The following is a 19780-nucleotide window of genomic DNA, read 5'->3' as shown; positions in this document are numbered from 1 at the left end:
GTATCCTTTGGCAATTAAACTAAATATGGAGTGTTTAAAACTTTAATGTAAAGAGTCATTTTATATATAATTGTGTGTTTTATTGAAAAGAACTTTTTTTTTTGCCAGTCCTGGGCTTGAGTTCAGGGCCTGAGCACTGTCCTTGGACTTTCTCAAGCTCTACCACTTGAGCCTCAGCACCACTTCCGGCTTTTTTCTATATGTGGTACTGAGGAATCGAACCTGGGTCTTCATGCATGCTAGGCAAGCACTTTAACCACTAGGCCAAACTCCCGGCCCAAAAGAACTTTTTTTGTAAAGTGGCAAGATTAAGTTCTGAGCTTAATTTAAAGAGGGATCTTCTCATAGGGGACTCGAACACTTGTTATCAAATGTAGGATTCTCTTTATAGGAGGTCTATTTTATTCTGTCTTTGCTGGAATCAATTCATAAAGGGAAGGAAAGATACCTTTGTAGGATTAGTTTGAGATCAAAACCTTCTCCATACATGTATGCACATGAGTGCACACACACACACACACACACACACACGCACACACACACAGAAATTAAATACGTTTTTTCCACACAGAATCTCACAGTCACATGCTTGCTGGAATCCATCTCACAAATACACTTCAATACTTCAATAGTAGCCGTATACATGTACATGCAGCAAGATGTGAGCATTGCCTCAGAATGATTAAAGGTGGAGCACAAATGTCAATAAGGGGTTCATTTTAGAGGATAGATATATACAAGCCAATTTACTTGCAGATGATAAATTTTCCCTTTCCCCTAAGAGAAATCAATCAAATGAAAACTACACACTGACATCTTCCTGGGTGTCATGGAGGCAACTGCCTGGAATGTCCCCACTGTGCACTTCCATATTCTTAAGACACCTTCACTTTGCCCTGTGGGGCCTTCTCATATAAGGAGGGTTGCTCTTCAGTGTTTCCTGGCAAGGGCTTCTTCTCAGAAGACCGGTCTTCAGGCTTGCGGGCAATCAGCAGGCGGCAGGTCAGCAGGATTCCAAACACGAGGGCATGGGCATAGCGTTTGAGAGGGTCGCCAACCAGCTGGTGGAAGAAGAGCACAGCCAGCACCAGCAAGAGGAGGAAGAAGTTGGCCACATCTTTGGGACGCCCAGGCACGAGGGTCATGACGATGCCACAGGCTACTTCAAGGGCACCAATACTTTTTCGGAGGAGGATGGAATTGATGCCCATTTTCTTCAGCAGAGGGAGGGCTCGGACATAGCTCTTATAAGCACGTTTCTAGGGTGGGAATATCAGGGAAATCATTCCATTAGTCATGACTGTTAACTTTAGAATGAAGAGCGCGCACACACACACACACACACACACACACACACACACACACAGGTGGGGGGGCTCCTTCCATACCTTTGCCTTTTCACACTAGCCATAAGTACTTTGCCCCCTAAATGAAAGTGTAATTAAAATGAGAATAAAGAAAGAAAACAAGCTGTTGATTTAAAATTTAGTAGCAGGGACTAAAGTTGTGCCTACTGGCATTTGAATGTGTGTGTTCCCCGACCCCCCCAAAGTTAAATATTGAAATCCTAATTCCAAAGGAGATGTGATGAGTAGGTAGGTCTTTGGGAACTGAATAGGTCATAGGATAAGAACTCATGCATGGCAATATGCCTTTATAAAAGAAGGGGCCTGATAGCCTAGTGATAGAGTGCTTGTCTAGCATGCATGAGGACCCGGGTTCAATTCCTTGGTACCACATACATAGAAAAAAGCCAGAAATGGTGCTGTGGCTCAAGTGGTAGAGCTCTAGCCTTGAGAAAGTCCAAGGACAGTGCTCAGGCCCTGAGTTCATGGCCCAGGACTGGCAAAAAAAAATACAAAAAAAAGAAGTCCCAGGGAAGTCTTCCATCTACCCTATGAGGATACACAGTGAGAAGGTCCTATCTTTGAGTTAGAATTGGTTGTCTGTTCCTTATTGAATAAGCAATCTGCTGGTGCTTTGATCTTGGGCTTCCCTACTCCTGTGCTGCGAGAAACAAATTTCTGTTGTTTTTTTTTGTTTTTTTATTGTAATTAGTAAAAGGGTTACATGATATTTGCCACATAGAAGGTGCATTAATTCACATACATTGATACCCTTTCACATGTCTTGGTACCCATTTCCCTCCCCCCCCCTACACCCCCCACCTGTCTTGGTTTTCCCCCCTTCCCTATCAAATTTCAAATATCCAAATACAAATAAATTCAATATATCAGATAACAAAGTGAGATACTATACCAGGTTACCAGTTTATAATATTTTGTTATCATAGTCTGAATGGACTGAGACAAACACTGAAAGTAATAAAGAAGGTAATTTAGCTTCATTTTTTTAGCTTTCTGGCTGTAAATCATAACCATTAAAAAGTTAAAAGGAGCTAGGTGTCAGTGGCTCATGCCTGTAATCCAAGCTACTCAGAGGATCCAGATTCAAAATGATCCCAAGAAAGAAAGTCCATGAGGACTTTTCATATTTTTTTTGCCAGTCCTGGGCCTTGAACTCGGGTCCTGAGCAGTGTCCCTGCGCTTTCTCAAAGCAAGTGCTCTACCTTATGAGCCACAGCACCACTTCTGTCTTTTTCTGTGTATGTAGTAGCAAGGAACCAAACCCAGGGCTTTGTGTATGCTAGGCAAGTACTCTACCACTAAGACAAACTCTTGGCCCCCTTTCTTTTCATCCTTTATGTTGTTGTTGTTGCCAGTCCTGGGGCTTGAAATCAGGTCCTGAGCACTGTCCTTGAGCTTTCTCAAGGGAAGCTATGAGGACTTTTATCTCCAATTAACCACCAAAAAGCCAGAAGTGGAGCTACAGTTGAAATGGTAGAGCACTAATGATCTGTGAGGAAAAAAAAATATTCAGGGAGAGCACCTAGGCCCTGAATTCGAGAATAGGACTAGCACCAAATGCTCAGCAAATAGAAAATTAAAACTGCAGGCAAATTTTACTCCATTGTAAATTCCTAAAATATAGCAAGGTGAATCCATTCTGATGCTCATTGAGATAAACTTCAGGAGCCAGGAGTGTACCTGCATTTGATTCCTCAGTACCACATTCACAGAAAAAGCTGGAAATGTTACTGTTGCTCAAGTAGTAGAGTGCTAGCCTTGAGCAAAAGTTACTAAAGGACAGTGCCTATGCCCTGAGTTCAAGCCCCAGAACTGATGAGAGAGAGAGAGAGAGAGAGAGAGAGAGAGAGAGAGAGAGAGAGAGAGAGAGAGAGGCCGAGAGAGACCAACTTCAAACCTTATGAAACACTTTGGTTAGCCTGCTTCAGGCTCATTTATTTTGATTCAATAATATTTATTGAGCACCTACATATTATATATTGGACATAACAGAGACTGGGTCAACAAGCTCTTGCTCTACTGGGGTAAATAGATAGGTGAACATTTAAAGCAGCATGATTAATAATATTTGATTATATGAGATATAACAGTAATCCCAAGGGAAATATCATAGGACAAATGAGAGTAACAAATCACATTACAAACTAAGCAAATGCATTATATTGGCCTTAGAGTAATAGATTATTTATCAGCCCCACTATTCAGATTGTCCTGATCATTATTTGGGAATTAATTGATGAAATTTTGAATGTTTTACTGTGTTGGCCCATTGTTTTATTTTTCTTTTTTTCATATATTTTTATTGTAATTAATAGGAGGGTTACATGATATTTGCCAGACAGATGGTGTATTAATTCCCATACATTAATACCCTTTCACATGTCTTCGTCCCCACTTCCCTCACCCACACCCTCACCCCTCATCTTGTTTTCCCCCTTCCCTATCCAATTTCAAATAACCAAATACAAATAAATTCAATATATCAGGTAACAAAGTGAGATACTGTAAAAATATGAGATAACCAAGGGACAGCAAAAGAGATGAGAGATAACATAATACCTTAAGAACAACAACCACTCATTATATGGCTTATGTTTCTATATCCTAGAGATCCTTTCATTTAGCATCCTACTATATGGCCTTTTGTATCAAGGTTTTGCTCTATTGCAAATCTCTGCTAGGAGAGCCCAAGGTTTCTACTGATTATGACAAATGAGGGAAACCATTGAGCCTAAGTTCCTTTGAGTCTGGCTTACTTCACTTAATATGATCTTTTCTAAGTCTTTCCATTTCCTAACAAATGGGGCGATGTCATTCTTCCTGACAGCAGCATAGAATTCCATTGTGTACAAATACCACATCTTGTTGATCCACTCATCAACTGAGGGCCATCTAGGTTGGTTCCATATCTTTGCTATGGTGAATAATGCTGCAATGAACATTGTTGTGCTGGTGGATCTAGTATGTCCTTGTTTCTGGATGATGGGGTAAATGCCAAGTAGTGGAATTGCTGGGACATAGCGGGGCTCTATGTTTAGTCTTTTGAGGAACTGCCTTACTGCTTTCCATAGTGGTTGAACGAGTTTTGTTTTTCTGGTCCTGGGGCTTGAAGTAAGGGCACTGTCCTTGAGCTTCTTTTGCTCAAGGCTAGCACTCTATCACTTGAGCCACAGCGCCACTTCTGGCTTTTTTTGAGTAGTTTCTTGGAGATAAAGCGTCTTGTGGACTTTACTGAGAGGCTCACTTGGAACCACAATCCTCAGATCTCATTCTCCTGAATAGCTAGGATTACAAGTGTGAGCCACTAGTTCCTGGCTTAATTTTTTGCCAGTCCTGGGGCTTGAACTCAGGGCATAGGTACTGTCCCTGTGTTTCTTTTGCTCAAGGCTAGCTACCACTTGAGCCACAGCACCCTTTGTGGCTTTTTCTGTCTATGTGGTACTGAGGAATCCATCTCAGGGCTTCACGCATGCTAGATAAACAGTCTACCACTAAGGCATATTTCCAGCCCTCAAAATATTTTAAAATTATATCTGGAGTCGGGAGCTATAGCCTAGTGGTAAAGTGATTGTCTAGCATGCATGAAGACTGGGGTTTGATTCCTTGGTATCACATACATAGAAAAAGCCGGAAATGGTGCTATGGCTCAAGTGATAGAGCTCTAGCCTTGTGAAAGCCTACAGGCCCTGAGTTCAAGCCCCAGGACTTGCAATATACACATCCATGGAATATATGCAGACCTTTTTCTTGTTATTCACTAAACAATGCACCTAACAACTATTTGCAAACTATTTTCACTGTATTAGGTATTATAAATCATCTAGAAATAATTTTAAGTATCCTTGAGGGTACACATAAATGGCATGTAAATTCTATGCCAATTTATATTAGAGACCTGAGTAGCCAAGGGTTTGTATATTTTGGGGGACAGAATTGTCCTGAAACCAATCCCCCCTTGTGAGCACTGAGGGGCTATCTTAGAAGAATTAGGCAAAAAGTGAATTTGACCTCTCAAAAACAAGTGGTTTTTACTACAATGTTCACACACTCTAGTTTTGGAACAAATTGAGATTTCTCTCAATTCTGCACAAGTGAATACACTTCTATTTTTGTGTATTAATTTTCACCAGTAGCCCAAGATAATCCTCTAAGCAGACTGATGAACAATTGAAGGTTTAATGACAAAAGCTATGGGTTTAGAAACAAACAGACTTGGCTGTAAATGCCAGCCCTGCCACTTACTCTACTTGTTTATTCATGAGCAAATTATTTGACCTCTATAAATCTCAGTTTCCTCAATGGGGTGAGGACTAAGGTGAAGTAAAGGAGGCTACTTTGCCTCATTTGGAGGCAAATTTAAGTAGGCACCAAAGCTATTCTTGAAGAAATTTAGTGTCAGTGATAAAACATAAAAATTTCAAATAAAGGGGCCAGGAATTTGGCCTAGTGGTAGAGTGCTAGCCTAGCATGCACAAAGACCCGGGTTCGATTCCTCGGTACCACATACAAAGAAAAAAACCAGAAGTGGTGCTGAGGCTCAAATGGTAGAGCTCTAGCCTTGAGAAAGTCCTCAAGGACAGTGCTCAGGCCCTGAGCTCAAGCCCAGGACTGGCAAATATTCAAATAAAGGCAGCCTCTGAGTTCATCTGCATGATCATGCTTTACTTTACTCTTCCTAATCCTGTCCTTCTCAGAGATTGTATTTTTGTTTTTTGGGGTGTGTGTGTGTGTGTGTGTGTGTGTGTGTGTGTGTGTGTGTGTACCCGTGCATGTGTGTACTTAGCTTTATCTCAAGGCCTTGTACTTGCCAGGAAGGCATCCCCCACTTGAGCCACTTCTGAAAATCCTTTTGCTATAGTTATTTGGTGACTAGAGTGACATTCATGCATGGGCTGGCCTAGATTTCTATCCCCTGTTTATGCTCCCCATGTAGTAGGATGATGGGTGTGCACTATCACACTCAGCTTGATTTTTTTTCTTGCTAGATGTGATCTTGCAAAGTTTTTGCCACCTCTGGTTTTGAACCATCATCCTCCCAATTTCCAAACAACTGTGAGCTATAGTGCTTGACTGTTTTCTTTTGTGTTTGAGTCACTTTCACTATAGTCCAGGTTGGCGACAATCTTGCTCCTTTAGTCTTCTGAGTGCAGAAAATACATGCATGTGCCACCATGCTGTCCTAGAGACCATCTGCATTTAAAAGTTTTCATTATGGTTCCTACCCAGTTTCTGAACATATGAAAAATACAAAACATTAGTTATTCTTCCTCCTTTTTCTTATCTTAGATCAAGTCAGGAAGTTTTCAGACAGAAATTGCAAGTAAAGCCTACAGTGAACTGAGCTAGACACATATACAACAGAGTTAAGATAACAGTTACAGGTGGTGGTATAACTCTTGAGTATCTCCATCTCTGCACTCTTTTGATGGGAGCAGGGAACCATATAGGAAAGAAAACTAATCCCAAAACAGACTTCCTTAACACTTGTAAGCAAGGATCCTTTCTAATTAGCAACACAAAGTTTCTCAAGAGGCAATTCCTAAATACTAAGTGTGACTCATTGATGCACACAGGGGACAGTCACTTCATTGGAGCCAAGATTCCAGATGTTTCATGAGTGGCTACTGTTCTTTTGCCTTGGATACTAATCATAAGTCATTCATTAACAGATTCTTGTCTATATTACGGTAGTAATAGATTCTTGTCTACACTACCCTGGGATCAAATTACAGGTGGTTAAATGAAGTTTCTATGTCTTCTATGATTTTTTTCTCTTAATTTGGCCTAACTCTGTATTCTGTTTTTCAGTTTACTGGCCAATCTCTTAACCTGCTGCTGTGGATGCAGCTGTTGTCTCTTTCCCTCCTCTTTTCCGAAGAGATTACATGTAGATAAAGCATTTCATCACTTGTTTAGTTCAAAGCTAAGTAGGTACAGATAGCATCTGTGCTGTGGGACTCCAGAGAGATAAAGTCTACTTCGATAGAGGTAGGACTAACTTTGGGTGGGTCTTGACCTTGTAGGAATCCCTTTTTTTTCTTTTTTTTTCTTTTTTCTTTTTTGCCAGTCATGGGGCTTGAACTCAGGGCCTGAGCACTTCCCTTGGACTTTTCTCAAGGCTAGAGCTCTATCACTTGAGCCACAGCACCACTTCCAGCTTTTTTTTTCTATGTATGTGGTACCGAGTTATTGAATCCTGGACTTTGTGCATGCTAGGCAAGCACTCTACAACTAGGCCAAATTCCCGCCCCTCTTTATTTTTTTCCTTGAGAGACATCAAAAGGATCCTGCTACTGTCAATTCCGTTATTAATGCTTGGTCCAGGACCTGTGTCTTGAGTCTCTTGTGACTAGGTCTCTAAAGGCTTTAATTGCATTGATAGTAAGAATAGTTAATGGATTCACTTTCCTAAATGGCTCTTGGAATTCACTTCATTGGGTTTGTTTTCTTTTCACTGAAATAAAAAGACCCCAAAACTATTGTTTCTTTATAGGGGAATGAAGCAGGAAAGAGAAGGGTTTATTTATGGGTGTCAAATTCCTTCAATCATAGGCAATTGTCCAGTAATATTAAGCTGGCTTATTTTATTTTCTTAGGCTGGCTTCAAATTTGACCCTTCTCTAGCCTCCTCAGGGCTGCGATTACAGGTGTGAACTACATCTGGCTTGGTACTTTTAGTTTTATCACTAAATTTCTAGGTATTTTATTCCCTGTTTCCTCTTTTGTACATTAAATTTTGTAAGTTAAATTTTGAAAATTAAATGAGGATTTTGGAGATTTAGTCAAAAAAGTATGCCATAGCATCAACTGGTTGTCACCTGTGCATTTTTCATCAGTGAACAAACCACACAGTTAGAAATCCATACTTTTGTAAGGCACAATAATTACTTTGACAATATTGATGAATCAAGCCGGTCTGTTTTGTAGTACGAGGACACATGATTCAGACATGAGTCAAAAGCACACGGAGCTTTTCTTTAGTCATACCTTTCTCATTTCTGTCACTTATTCTTCATAACACCCCAGGGGCCATGATCTCATATTAATGACATTAAACTAAAACCCCTCAAAACTGTCAAATAATATTTATCTTTGATTTAAATTAATAACCAGACTAAATTAACTAATGAGACAAAATGGGAAGGATTAATGGTTTGATTCCCCTTAATTCTCTTGCACCAATTAGAGGAAAGAAAATAATAATTAGCCTAATATACCATATAATATATGTATTTAAAGCTGAAAAATATAAAACTAGCTTCTGTTGTTACAAGATGGTAATTACTCCTGGGAGGGCCTAAATGGGCATGAGGAGATTCTTGCAGTGCTGGTCATGTGGGTGTCTAGGTGCCCAGTAGTACCCTGAAATCTTCTGATCTGTACAGTTTGTGTGTGCAAATGTGTTTCACTATGTGGCTTATAGTGCAATTCATCTCACAGGGAAAGAATTACATAAGAGCAGAAGAAGGCAAGGACTGGGGGTGTGGCTGAATTGGTAGAGTCCAAGCTTGAGGAGTGTATTCAGTCCCAGTACTGCTCCCCAGAAGATGGGAACTGATAAAAATATTTTTTGGCTAAAAATCTATGCCTTGTTGCTATCTTAAACAGTAAAGCCCACATAAGTGCTACAGAATTTGCTGACTCATGTGTGGATTTCCTGAATCTCTGTAGGGAAAAAGCGACCTGTGAATCATATAGCATGCTCTAAATGCAATTCAAAAGAAAAAAACGCTAAGGTTTGATGGCATGTGCTGATAATTAACAAGGAGAAGGGAATGAGGCCGGGAGATCGTGAGTTTGATATCAGCTGAGGCTACAGTTATAAAAACAAAAACAAAAGAAAACAGACCTATGGCCAATAATCATAGCAACTCAGGAGGCTAAAATCCAGAGACTCAAGGTTCAAAGACAGTCCAAATGGAAAAGTCCATGAGACTCCCTCTCCACAATAGCCAGCAAAAAGTGGAGCTGGATGCATGAAAGCAAGCATTGTCATTTAATGCTCATGTAAAGAACTGACACCTTGCCTCTTATGATAGGTGAGTCTGGCCAGGCAAACCTGCTTCCACACAAATTCAGATGTTGGCCACACAGCGTCTACCAGCTTTCTGATCTAGCACAGAAGTTTGTTTTAGTTTTTGATGGCCAGCCGTGGAAATGAAATAAAGTCTGTCTCCTTGCTAAGGGAATAAGTGCACTATACCCCTCCAAGAAGTCAAAGCATCAGTGAATTACTATCATATTATCTGTTGGATAGCAAATAATGGTAGCAATTGGAAGCATTAAAGATTGCCTATGGCCAGGTGCTGGTGGCTCACACCTGTAATCCTAGCTACGCAGGAGATTGAGTACAGAAAGTCCCTGTGAAACACTTAACTCCAATTAACCACTCAAAAACCAGAAGTGGTGCTGTGGTTCAAAGCGCTAGAGTACTAGCTTTGAGTAAAAGAGCTCAGGGACAGTGCCATGCCCTGAGTTCAAGCCCCAGGACATATCAAAACAAATCAAAATAAAAAATGATTGCCTATGAACATTCAAATCTAATGCCTAAACTAGTTGTCTGTGTAATTCCAGGGTTACACAAACAGGAGAACATTTAGTTTCAAATAACCAAATTAGTTAAATCAACAAACTCTTCCTGTTGGGAGGGTAGTTACAAAACAATCAGAGACTAATCTCATCCTCCTCAGGGTCAGAATCCTGTGGCTCCTTAGCACCATGATTTTGGTGTTGTCTTACCATTTGCTCTGCAGCCTCCACTTCTTGTGTATGGAATCAGGCTACTATAAACTTAATACAAATTTAATGCAATTTAGGCATTCATTGGTTCACAATCATTCCACAAGAAACCATACAGCATATGTAAGTGCTGTCTCCCAATGCAAGTGGCTGAATGCAGGCATTCAGTCTAGGGAGTGGCTGATTATGTTGGGCTCCCTAGGATACAGATAAGTATTTCATGATCCCTAGAAGGGACAGCCCATGCTAAATGGACTATTGAAAGATGTATTTGCAAATCGTGCATGGGATCCACTCTGCATTTCACAGCAGCAAATGGATTTTTCAAAATTATCTGATTGTATAAAGATTTGTTCATGAGGGCACACAAAAATAACCTCTTGTTCTTCTAAATGCTGGATTTCAGTCCCTTATCCTAACCATTCAAAGTAGGTAGAAAAATCACTACATGAAGCAATCAATTTAGCATAATCATCTCACCCAAAGAGTTTCTAGAAACACCAAGAAACTAATATGTGGAGTATTGTGACAGACACTTTCATAAGCGATCTCAGTAATTCTTTACAACCTTCTGAGGTAGGTATTACAAGCCCCATATTATAAAGAAAGAAACCAACACACCAAGAATGAAGTACTCAAATCCCAGCCTGCATGAATTTCATCAAAGCCTGTTCTCTTTTCACTAATATTTCCTGTCTTTCCCCGATAGAGTCAGGAGAAAAGTCCATAGTAATTTCTTTACCTTTTAGCAGTGATTCTTCATGAAGGGGATAACACCTATCTATAACAATACTTTTTTTATTGTGTGCCCTTTTCCCCAGGCTGGAACACTTCCACTTAAGCTACACCTGCACTTATGACTAACCAGCTTTAACTGGAGCTAAGACTTTCCTATCCATGCTGGCTTTGAACTCTGGTCCTCAGATCTCAGACTCCTGTGTAGCCAGGAATACAGGCACAAACCAATGGTTTATGCCTGGCATTAGCACTAATGGTTTTAGAAAACAAAAAAAATAGATAGAAAAGAAAAAAATCTATATTTGAAAAATTGGCTTTGAAGTAAAAGAAAATCTCTAAATATAGATGGGAGAATTGAATTGGTATGAAAGAATGTGCCAGGTCTTTTCAACTTAATTAACTCATTAATTAATTAATTAATCAATTTATGTTGATCGTGGGGCTTGAACTCTGGGCCTGGGGGCTGTCCCTGAGCTTTTCAGCTCAAATGCTAGTGCTTTATCATTTTGAGCCACAGCACCCCTTCCAGTTTTCTGGTGGTTAAATTGTGGCAGATATTTTTACGAATCAATTGTAGGTTCTGCCACCCAAGAAAACTTGACAGTTTTAACCATTAATGACCTCTCTAACAGAACTGATGAATCATGGGCTTGTTTTTTGCTCTCTGCTCCAACAACTGCTTGCCCAAGTCATTAAAGTTGTTGTGATTCAGTATATCCATCATTAAAATAGGAGGTAATAAATCTACATAACAGATATATTTTAAAGAACAAATAATCTTAATGACAACAACACTTTGAGATCTGTTAAGAATGTCACTGGAATGAATATGTGGCTAACTCCATCCATGCATCCTAAATAGAAAACAGAAAATCCAAGATAATCATCCTGTCTGACAGAGCCTTGGAGATGGGGGAGTGTACTGTTGGCCCCTTCTATGAAACAAGAAAATAGCTTCTGAGTTGCTTAGTCAAAGCAAATCAGAGAAATCTGAGGGTCGTGACTAGCCACAGCAGTGCTACAATGACTCACGCATTTACCCATCCATTCCACAAATATCTATTGAGCACTTTGTATTAGAATTACATCCCTTCCTTCCCTAAAGAGTGAAGAATAAACGTGGACCCAGCCTAGGCACCTTCTGACTGTGCCAGAAAATCATCTCCAGCCTATGGGCCAATGGTTTAATGTAAAAGGGCAGTTAGAAAATCCTCTTCAAGCTTCATATTATGGTGACATCTACCTCCCAGGTATAGTTTTTCCATGTCCTTCGATATAGTTTTTCTAGATGCCCTTTAATACACACACACACACACACACACACACACACACACACACACACACACAATGGTTCCACCCTCCTTTATTGGATTATACTATTTTAAATATATTCCTCTGTCTGGTATGAATCTTCACGTTTGTTTCTTCTTTCTTTCATTAAGCTGTCATAGACAGATCCATTCCCTAGGATAAACGTACTCTAAAACCCATTTGTGACTGGTACTCCTCATGAGCTGCTGCCAAGCTGGTGGGAAGGTTCTCAGTGACTCCATCTTAGCTGGATTGCCTGCAGAGCCTAACACTGCACTTGAGGTGCAGCTTGGGGAGCCTCTAATGCAGCTGAGCAAGGTCTGGAGAGCAGAGACTTTCCTGAAGACGGGTGTTATGACCCTAATGAAAGGAAAAGCTTAAAAATCTATAAATATATATATATATATACATATGAAAAGTAAATCAAGAGCACATTTATTTGTTTGCAATCCAACACGAAACTACTACAGCCAAAGACAAAAACATAGTGGCATTTCTCCCTCCACCAAGTCCTTCCAAAGCAGTGTCTTCAAGCCCTTGGATGGCTTCTGCTATCTCTCCCTACCCCGCTTCCTCAATGTATGCTGCCTTGGATACTTATTTTGACCTGATTTCAATTCCATCTGGTCAAACATGCTGGGAGGAGGGGGAAGAGAGGAGAGTAAGCTATTAGGATTTGTCACTGGGGCTAGACCAAAGCCCTAGAGTCCCAGCCACCTTCCCCCACCCCAAGGTGATGCTGTAGTTAAAAAAAATAATAAAAGAAATGGAAAGCTGAAGCCTGAGCTACCTGCAAATATTTTCTGAACATCTACAATTTGTCAGTCCCCATCCATTTGCCGCTCATGTTGAGGGGCTCTGGAAAGCTCTGCAGTGGGTTCCAGGAGAGCAATTAATTCCTCTCAGTGACTGAGGCTATTCTTCCTGGTCTCTGCCCCTCCAGGGAGTCCCCCCTGGTCTCTTTTCTCTCTCCCTTCCATCCCTTTCCAGAGCTTATTTTCTTCTTGACCTTGAGAGCCCAGTAATGTGCTCCCTTCCCTTTACTAGCAATCTGGCAAAGGCTTCCAGAAGCATGTTCCGTTCTGCTGGGGGGCTGGGGGGAGGGAGGAGAGGCAGTGACAGGGGGATAGATGAGAGACAGAAAGTGCTGGAAACATCCCTTGCCATCCCCTAGTACTCCACTAGCCAAGAGCAAGTCTTCATCACACCCAACTGAAGAGAGCAGCCCAGCCCCTAGGTTGCAGAGCTGCTTTGGCCAGTCACCTTCTGTGATTCCAACTCTGCAGAGGGGGGAAACCTGCAGAGGGCAGGGCCCTGGACATCCTCCAGGGGTGGGGGGAGGCAAGGAAAGGATTATGGAGTGTTTTGTAGGCAAGAAAGGGCAGACTTCACAGGTTTTTTTTTTCTAGGCTAGCCTACATATAAAACAAAATAAAACACAGCATCCCGCTTTCCCAAGAGGGAAGGGGCAGAAGTAGGAACTCGGTGACCTTGATGTGGGCCAAGACTTCTTTGTGTTGAAGGTCCAATCATACACATTTGGCTATAAGAATCCTGTCAGCTCTGCACCTGAAATGAGAACTCACTAATCAGCCCTACAAATTGCTTGTTTTAATAGCTCATTCTCCCCAGCTCTTCTCCTCTTCTTCCTTTGTTCTTCCCTAAAAGAAATAAACTCTCTAGCTGGCTAAAACTCTTAGCTCCGTGGGAAGGACTCACACACGCAGACTGGTGGCCAGGACTTTGTATATGTACTAGAAAGAGGGAAGGGCTCTCAGGCCGATGACAGGTGCTACGCATGTCTCAGCCTGCGGGTTTACTTAGGGTTGGGGGGCTCTCGTTGGGCAGCCCCTCCCCCAACTGGCATGAAGTGGCTCCAAAACAGTTGCTCCCGGTAGAGCCCAGAAATGATATCTCGTTTGTCCAGCTGTTCCTTCTGAGCCACAAAGTTGTGGGGAGAAAGGAGGGTCCCGGGGTCAGGGTAGAGGTTAAGGGAATGGGACGATAGACAGAAAGGAAGAAGGGGAGAGGTACTCAGCAATCCCATGGGGGTGCGACCCTCATCACCCGTTTGCATCACTTACCATCTCACTGTAAGCATCCTTGCTGAGCCTGGGGGTCAACTTGATAGTCCCCATGAAGACAAAGAAGAGTCCCAGGGCCACAGAGAGGGCCACGATAGTTATGGTTCTGGGGGATGCCATGGAGTCACCAAGGCAGGTCCCAACTAATCCTTCTGCTTTGCGCACCCAGATGCCTTAAGGCGCAGGCAGTTCGCCCGGGCAGAGCCGGAGGCACGCCGAGGTGGCAGCTGGCAGCCAGAATGACAAAGGGAGAGGAGGGAGCCGGAGAGAAAAATTGAGAGATCGAGATTCAACCACTCTCACTACAATAATCGCTGGGTCCTAATGCCCTACGCTTGCGCCTCCCAAGCTAGGGGGACCGTCTGGAAGTTAAATGTAGCTCTAAAACGAAGCTGGAACCTCAAGTCTTAAGTAGAGAGAAGGCAACTTATGCCTAGAGTTCAGTCACTGAATGCCTCTGGAAAGCGGAATTAAACAAAACGCCCCCCCACGCACTTTTAATTTTACTAGGCAGGTTTCATCTCCCCTTTCCCACCTATCTATCTTCCTTTTCCCCATCTCCTTTCTCCTCAGTCAAACCGTTAGTTCTCGATGAGTCCTTGCTTTCTGCCTCTAGTAAACTCACTAGACACTATGCTGAAAATGAACTGTTCAACTTGGGGGGTGGGGGTCAAGATGGAAGATCTGGGAGAAATCTAGGGAAGATATGACACTGTTCAAAAAGAAATATACTCATTACCCGACCTCCGTAATTGTAGCCCCTTTGCACATCACTATTATAATAAAAATAAAATTCAAAAAGTTTATACAATAATAAAAAACAAAACTGCAAATTTATCAAGCCCCATTATAGCCAAAAAAATTAATTTCCACAAAAACATATAAGGCTTGCCTTGGCTCAGTGGTTAACTCCAACATTTTAAATTTGGCATTCAAAAACCTTCACATTTTTTACCCTGTCTCTCTTTGAAGATTCATCTTTCAATAGCTTCCCCTACCACATACCCCCCCCTCCCTTCTCTCTATTTAGGGGCCCCTTACTATCTGAACTTTCCTACCACCGCTGCTTTTGATAATTTGGTCTCCCCCATAAGTACTTTCCTGATTGGTTTCCAGCTGGATCTGATATTCTCTTTCTCAAATTTTCTATAACAAAAAACAATATTTTGACTGTTCAGCCGACACCCTTTATTTCATTTAATTTGCACAGCTAGGTAGACTAAATGGATTTATTTATTTTTTTCTTGGCAATACTGGGGTTTGGATTTAGGACCTTGTACTTGCTAGGCAAAGGTTCTTAAGCCACACCTCTAGTCCCAGGCAGTTATTTCTAGAGCCCAGACATGTAATCATTGCTCTGTTTCCTGCTTTTCCTGTAATATTTTGCACTTATCATTTACCAGTTATTGCTTAGTACTATCTCACACAGAGAGGGACAGAGAGAAAGAGAGAAAGACAGAGACACAGAACAGAGAGCAGAGAAAGTGTTGTTAAAACTGAAAGGTTCAGCCTGGCTCACGCCTGTGACCTTAGCTACTCAGGAGGTTGAGATCCGAGGATCAAGGTTCCAGCCAGGCACAAAAGAATCTGAGACTCTTATCTCCAATTAACCTCCAGAAAAGGAGAAGTGGGGCTTGGCTCAAGGGTAGGGCGGTAGCCTTGAGCTGCAGAGTTCAGGGACTATGGCCAGACACAGGGGTAGGGCAGTAGCCTGAGCTGAAGAGCTCAGGGACAGTGCCCAGGCCAAGTTCAAGCCCAAAGAGACACAAAAAAAGTAAAGAAAAGAAAAAGAAAAAGAAAAAGAAAGAGTTTGAATCCCAGATCTGCTATTGTGTAATCTTGGATGAATCACTCAACTTACCTAAGCTTCCATTTCCACATTTACAAAATGTTGTTAAACATTCTCACTTCAAATTTGTTGTCCGAGGGTATGGCAGAGTGGTAGAGTATGTGGGTAGTATTACAGCAGGTTTTAGGTTCAATCCTCAGCACCTCCACCACATCTCCGCAAAGTTTTTCAGAAAAAAAAATCATTGACATTCCAAAGTTGTTAGAATTCCAGGGCCAGGAGTTTGGTCTAGTGGTAGAGTACTTGCCTAGCATGCACGGTGAACCGGGTTCGATTCCTCGTACCACATACATAGAAAAAGCCAGAAAGGCTGCTGTGGCCCAAGTGGTAGAGCTCTAGCCTTGAGAAAGCCCAAGGACAGTGCTCAGGCCCTGAATTCAAGCTCCAGGAGTAGCAAAAGAAATGGATTTGGTTCTCACTTCTTCCAACATTTTTTTTTTGCCAGTCCTGGGGACTGAACTTGGAAACTTTCTGCTCAACGCTAGCACTCTGCTACTTGAGCCACAGTTTTTCTGTGTTTGTGGTTCTGGGGATTCGAACCCAGGGCTTCTTGTATGCTACGCGAGCACACTACCACTAGGCCACACTCCCGGCCATCTTCCACCTTTCTGAACCACTGTACAAAAAGATAAGTTTATCATCATTTTAAAGTTAGGAACCCTTTCTATATACCCACCTTGGACTTAGAATGATTCATTTTGCTTACTACTAGAAGAAACCTTGTGAGGAGGTTGGGCAGGGATTGATGCATTTATATGCAAATATTCCTGAAGAGGTAACACTAAAATTTAACAGTCATTAATATCTTGATGACAGCATTTCAGACTTCCTGTCAAGGGAAACTAAATTACTGAGTGCCCACAAATGAATTAAGAACAAGCCACAGTGGGGGCTCACACCTGTAATCCTAACTACTTAAGAGGCTGAGATCTGAGGATTGGGGTTTGAAGCCAACCCAGGGAGAAAAATCCCCATGACTCTTTTTTCCAACTAACCAAAAACCAGAAGTGGCTCTTTGGTTCAAGTGGTAGAGCCCGATCCTTGACCACAAAGAGGCTTAGGGATAGCCTTCAGGCTGTGAGGTCACGTCCCACAAATTACCAAAAAGAAAACGAATTAAGAACAGTAGGCTACACAGAAAAATTAAACATAGATCTTCCTTCCCATGGCTTGTTGTATAGCAGACAATTGATTTCTTTTTTTATTGTAATTAATAGAAGAGTTACATTATATTCGCCAGATAGAAGGTGCAATACTTCACAAACATTGATAACTCGTCTCATGTTTTTGTCCCCATTTCTCTCCCCTTACCCCCTCCTCATATCTTGTTTTCTCCCCTTCCCTATCCTATTTCAAATAACCAAATAAACATACATACAATATATCAGATAACAAGGTCAAATACTGTAACAATATGAGAATAACCAAGGGACAGCAAAAGAGATGAGAAATAACGTAGTACATTAAGAACAACAATCACACATTATATGGCTCTTGTTTCCATATCCTGGATGTCCTTTCATTTATCCTTATCCTATATGGCCTCATGTATCTAGGTTTTGCCCTATTGTAATCCTCTGCTAGGAGAGTCCAAGGTTTATACTACAAGACAATTGATTTCTTACAGCAGCAATATTTTCTTTTATAAAAATTAAAAAGGATTTTTAAATTAAAATTTTCACCAGTGTATAAAATATTTATCTTTATAATTTGTTTTTCCAAATATCCTATATTGACCATGGCAGTAAAATGAACACCTAGGGAAGACTATTTACATTGTTAAGCAATTATTATATATAATATTTTTCTTTCCAAATGATAATGGAAATAGTACATGCTTATTAATAATGTATAATCTACTAAATAATACAAGAAAACTAGTTTATTGCCCCCCATTGATGATATAAATATTAATAATTTAATTAGCCTTTTCCTTAAGCAACACTCTATGAAACAAATGTATATAAATTTGATTTTCAAAGTTTGAACTTACCAGTAAGTTTTTTTTTAATTTTTTATTGTAATTAATAAAAGGGTTACATGATACTTGCCAGATGTAAGGTGCATTAATTCACATACATTGATACCCTTTCACATGTCTTGGTACCCATTACCCTCCCCCCCACCCCTCCACCAGTAAGTTTTATGCAGAAAGCCAATCAAAAAAGATGAACATAAGCCACCGGCTCACACCTGTAATTCTAGCTACTCAGGAGGCTGGGAACTGAGAATTGTGGTTCAAAACCAGCTAGGAAAAGAAAGTTCATGCATTTATGACCAATTAACCACTAATAAACCAGAAGTGAAACTGTTGCAAAAGGGGTAGAGCACTAGTCCTGAGTACAAAATTTCAGAGACAGGGCCAGGAGTTTGGCCTAATGGTAGAGTGCTTCCCTAGCATGCATGAAGCCCTGGGTTTTATTCCTTACTACCACATAAACAAAAAAAGCCAGAAGTGGTTCTATGGCTTAAGTACTAGAGTGCTAGCCTTGAGAAAGCTCAAGGACAGTTCCCAGGCCCTTCAGTTCAAGCCCCAGGACTGACCAAAAAATATGTTAAGAGACAGAGCCCAGGGCCGGGAGTTTGGCCTAGCTCGAAGACCCCGTTTGGTTACTCGGTACCACACATATAGAAAAAAATCCAGAAGTGGTGCTGAGGTTCAAGTGGTAGAGCTCTAGCCTTGAGAAAGTCCAAGGACAGTGCTCAGGCCCTGAGCTCAAGCCCCAGTACGTATTAAAGTTACATTGAAAAACAATAAATATTTTATGGGGGGTGTTTAATACATTTGAACTGAAAATCTGAAAATTCATTTACTTTTTTTTCTTCTTTTTTTTTTGCCAGTCTTGGGCTTGGGCCCAGGGCCTGAGCACTGTCCTTTGATTTTCTCAAGGCAAGAGCTCTACCACTTGAGCCACAGCACCACTTCCGGCTTTTCTATGTATGTGATACCAAGGGATTGAACTCGGATCTTCGTTCATACTATGCAACCACTCTACCACTAGGCCAAATTCCTGGCCCCTCCTTTATTTTTCTATTGCTAGGTTTGCTAGATGGTGATGTTGTTTTCCATGTTTTGTTCCTTAGGATAAATTCTTAGAAGCTGAGTAGATCAAAATTATGAACTTTTAACATGTACATATACATTTATATATAATGCATATCCATATGTATTTTTAATAATAGCTAATATTTACCTATCACTTAGAGGATGTTGAACACTGTGCTAAGTGATTCGCATATACTGTGAGATTAGTATTATTAATTATGGATGAGGAAACAGCAAGAAGTACAGAGATGGGGCCATGAGCATGGCCTAGTGGGAGAGTATTTGCCTTGTATGCACGAAGCCCTGAGTTTGATTCCTTGGTACCACATGCACAGAAAAAGCTGGAAATGGTGCTGTGGCTCAAGCGGCAGAGTGCTAGCCTTGAGAAAAAGTGACCAATGACAGTGCCTAGGCTCTGAGTTTAAGCCCCAGACTAGCAAAACAACAACAACAACAAAAACAAAGTACAGATATTCTCTAAATCCAGAGTCAGGTCAACACTTGTGAGGGTATTCAACTTCAACCTGTTCTATTTCTCAGTGTGCTGCTGGTCCCTCTATTTCAAAAGTATGATTGCAGAAAGGACTCTTGATACACCACACAAAAGTGATTTCCAAGAAGAAAATGGACCCTTCCATCCACAGCA

At 41.2% G+C, this 19780-nt stretch overlaps 1 protein-coding gene across 1 annotated transcript; it reads right to left on the bottom strand.

The window, feature by feature from the left end:
• Positions 1-457: 457 nt before the first annotated feature.
• On the bottom strand, positions 458-14539 carry Tmem35a (transmembrane protein 35A). Its single transcript, XM_090326393.1, has 2 exons — positions 14240-14539; positions 458-1259 (listed from the first exon to the last, which is right to left on the bottom strand). The coding sequence occupies exons 1-2, from the start codon at positions 14357-14359 to the stop codon at positions 876-878; spliced, it is 504 nt and encodes a 167-aa protein (XP_090182519.1). The 5' UTR covers positions 14360-14539; the 3' UTR covers positions 458-875.
• Between the last annotated feature and the right edge of the window lie 5241 nt (positions 14540-19780).

The sequence above is a fragment of the Megascapheus bottae genome, chromosome X (genome assembly GCF_031878675.1).
Source record: "Megascapheus bottae isolate mThoBot1 chromosome X, mThoBot2.hap1, whole genome shotgun sequence".
Lineage (NCBI taxonomy): Eukaryota > Metazoa > Chordata > Mammalia > Rodentia > Geomyidae > Megascapheus > Megascapheus bottae.
The sequence above is the reverse complement of the archived record's forward strand: the minus strand, read 5'-3'. Positions and strand labels throughout refer to the sequence as shown.

Bases quoted from the DNA above. Each gene is read 5' to 3' on its own strand.
- Tmem35a (XM_090326393.1), bottom strand. From the start codon at position 14,359: ATGGCATCCCCCAGAACCATAACTATCGTGGCCCTCTCTGTGGCCCTG. The intron at 1,260-14,239 runs GTAAGTGATGCA...TTCCCACCCTAG, and splicing joins AGGATGCTTACAGTGAGATG to AAACGTGCTTATAAGAGCTA.